Here is a 2,473-nt window from a genome sequence, read left to right as displayed (position 1 = left end):
GAGGACAGAGCGGGTGGAGCTGCTGTGTTTGAGAGCAGGAAGAAGAGACAGAGCTTTGACACTAAACTCTTTGACCCTTTGAGAGTTTTCATCTTTAAACCTGAAACAGCTGGAGCAGTTTTCTCACCACACGTTTCTGGGTCCAGCTGATCATTAAGTGCCATTTCACCTCTCAGTAACAGACACTGAGTTTCACTTCCTCAGATCAAAAACCAGTCCTTGACGTCATAAATTTTCAGTTGGTAGTAGATCAGACTCAGGATTCAAGCTGATTCAAAAAGCTCAAAAGAATAAACTTCTTTATCATAAAAGGAAAACTAACCTACTGAAGAGATCTTCAGATCTGCAGTTTATAGATGACTCTTACTAACGTGTGTCATGATCCGTGTGTTTTGATTTCTTAGTCCTTTAAGTTCAGTTTTTAAGTTTTATTCTCATCAGCTCTCATTCAGTTTGTGTGTTTCAGATGATTATTCTTTTGTGTTCCCTGTACCATCTCTCACTCATCCTCAGTGTTTTTCTAAGCCAGCCTGCCACTCTCACCTGTTCCCAATCAGCAATCCGTTCAGGTGTCTGTCTCCAATACCTGATCAGCCAAACCTTTTATATTCAGTCTTCTGCCATCTCCACCTCAGTTGAGCATTTTTGGTCTTTCTGTCAATGTTCCTCCTGAGTCGCTCTGTTCTGCTGCCCTTTCAGTGGTTCTGGTTTTACCTCCGGTTCTAGCCTTTAAAGGGAAGCATCCTACCTGAAGCACAGCAGGTGACTGCTTTGAATGCAGAGGAGCAGGGTCTCTACCAGTGGCGGCTGGTCAATAGGGGGTGCTAGAGCGCCGCCCCACCACTCAAACCACACATATTACTTTGAAGACAGAAAAAGTTTAAATAAAAATGAAATAATAAAATTTAAATATTACGAAATATATGGATATATTTTTAGTTGTGTAAGATAAATATTTTATAGTTAATGATGAGTAAAGTTTAGTTGGGTTTTTTTTTCTTCAAAAATGTTGTATTTGATTGGTGACATATTTCCACTCTGGGGCTCTAGAATCTTTGCCCATAGACACTCGGTAAAAGTTGTGCATGCGCAGTTAGCTCCTCTTCATTACAAGAGATAGGAAAATTCTGGGCGCACAACTCCTGCGCCCTGAATACAGTTGCATGGTACGGATCGTGCTTCCGGTCCCGGAACATTTTTTTGTTTGTTTGTTTGCTTCCAGATCAGATCGAGAAGTGACACTCTCACAACCAGGCTATGTTGCAGGTAGGCCTTAAGCCATTGAAAGCCCTTTATCTAATGCCTATGTTACCATTCCTAACTGATATAAGGTTGTTTTCACACCTGATAGTCCGGTAGACTCGGTTCAGTTCCGGACCAATATTCATAACCTTTTGTTTACATTTGAGCTGGTGTGTTTGCATTCACGCTGCACTGTGCAGTCGAGCCAACCTGTTGAACCAACCTGTTCCCCCGCTCGCCTGTGGGGGCGCTGCACCAAGAACTACTGAAAGAAACAACACAAAAACCTCTGAAGACACGTCTTCTTCTTCTTCTTCTGTAAATAAAAATAAAAACGAAGTGGCATCAAGTTTTAGCAGTTTTAGGAGTTATATTTTGTCATTTTTCAAAAATGGACTTAGCATGAGCAGAAGATGAGACAGAAGACCATGGAGAATGTTGTTTTTCACACAAGGCAGCTGACGGCTCCATATAAAGTCAGAGAAATGCGCGTTTGTTTGTCCTGCGGAGCGGGGCTCAGTCTGTTTGCATTCACACTGTACTCGAACCGCGCTGGAGTTCTCTTCTACCGGACCGAGACCTAGGTTTTAGCCCTGGCCAGAGTTCGCCTTTTTGTTCTGTGACAGAGTTCTATGACGCGTTCACACCTCCCTAAACGAACCGGACTTTCTAGGAAAACGAGCTAGAGTTCGATTAAAGCGGACTAAACAGGGCTGGTGTGAATGCACCCTATCTCTCAACTTTTAGATGTCTCTGTTTGTGTAAAAACCTTCAGCTGATTTTGTATTCTAAAAGTGGGAACTGGTGAGTTTGTTTGTTTGTTTTTGGAGCTAGCATGCTAGCACTAGCCTCCAGGTTATTGTATTGGGCTCTGTGCAAAATCAGTGCTATATTGCTACATTTATTTGAATGTGCTTATAGAAAAAATATTGTCAAACATTAATACTTTTCTATACTAAATGTCACTGATGGTGACATTTAGTATAAAATTTAGTACAGACATTTAGTTTCATTTAGCAAAAAGTAGTTTATTTAAGTATACTACAAGTATACTTATTTTACACTAAAAAGGAGGAAGTGTACTTGAAGTTTACTTTTTATAAACTTTATTTGATATACTTAAAAATAATATAAAAATGTCCCAATTTAGTCCAAACAAGTATTAAATCAGTATACTTCTAGTACACTACAAATATGGTGTGTAGTATACTTGATATACTTATATTAAACT

At 39.9% G+C, this 2,473-nt stretch overlaps 1 protein-coding gene across 1 annotated transcript in view; it reads right to left on the bottom strand.

Annotated features, from left to right (window-relative positions):
- Positions 1-164, bottom strand: part of LOC119414303 (tripartite motif-containing protein 16-like) — a 780-nt gene extending 616 nt beyond the window's left edge. Inside the window, exon 1 of the mRNA XM_037681398.1 lies at positions 128-164. Coding sequence (XP_037537326.1) covers positions 128-164 — 37 coding nt within the window. The remainder of the gene's footprint in view (positions 1-127) is intronic.
- Between the last annotated feature and the right edge of the window lie 2,309 nt (positions 165-2,473).

Source organism: Nematolebias whitei, chromosome 9 (assembly GCF_014905685.2).
Source record: "Nematolebias whitei isolate Nwh7 chromosome 9, NemWhi1, whole genome shotgun sequence".
NCBI lineage: Eukaryota > Metazoa > Chordata > Actinopteri > Cyprinodontiformes > Rivulidae > Nematolebias > Nematolebias whitei.
The sequence above is the reverse complement of the archived record's forward strand: the minus strand, read 5'-3'. Positions and strand labels throughout refer to the sequence as shown.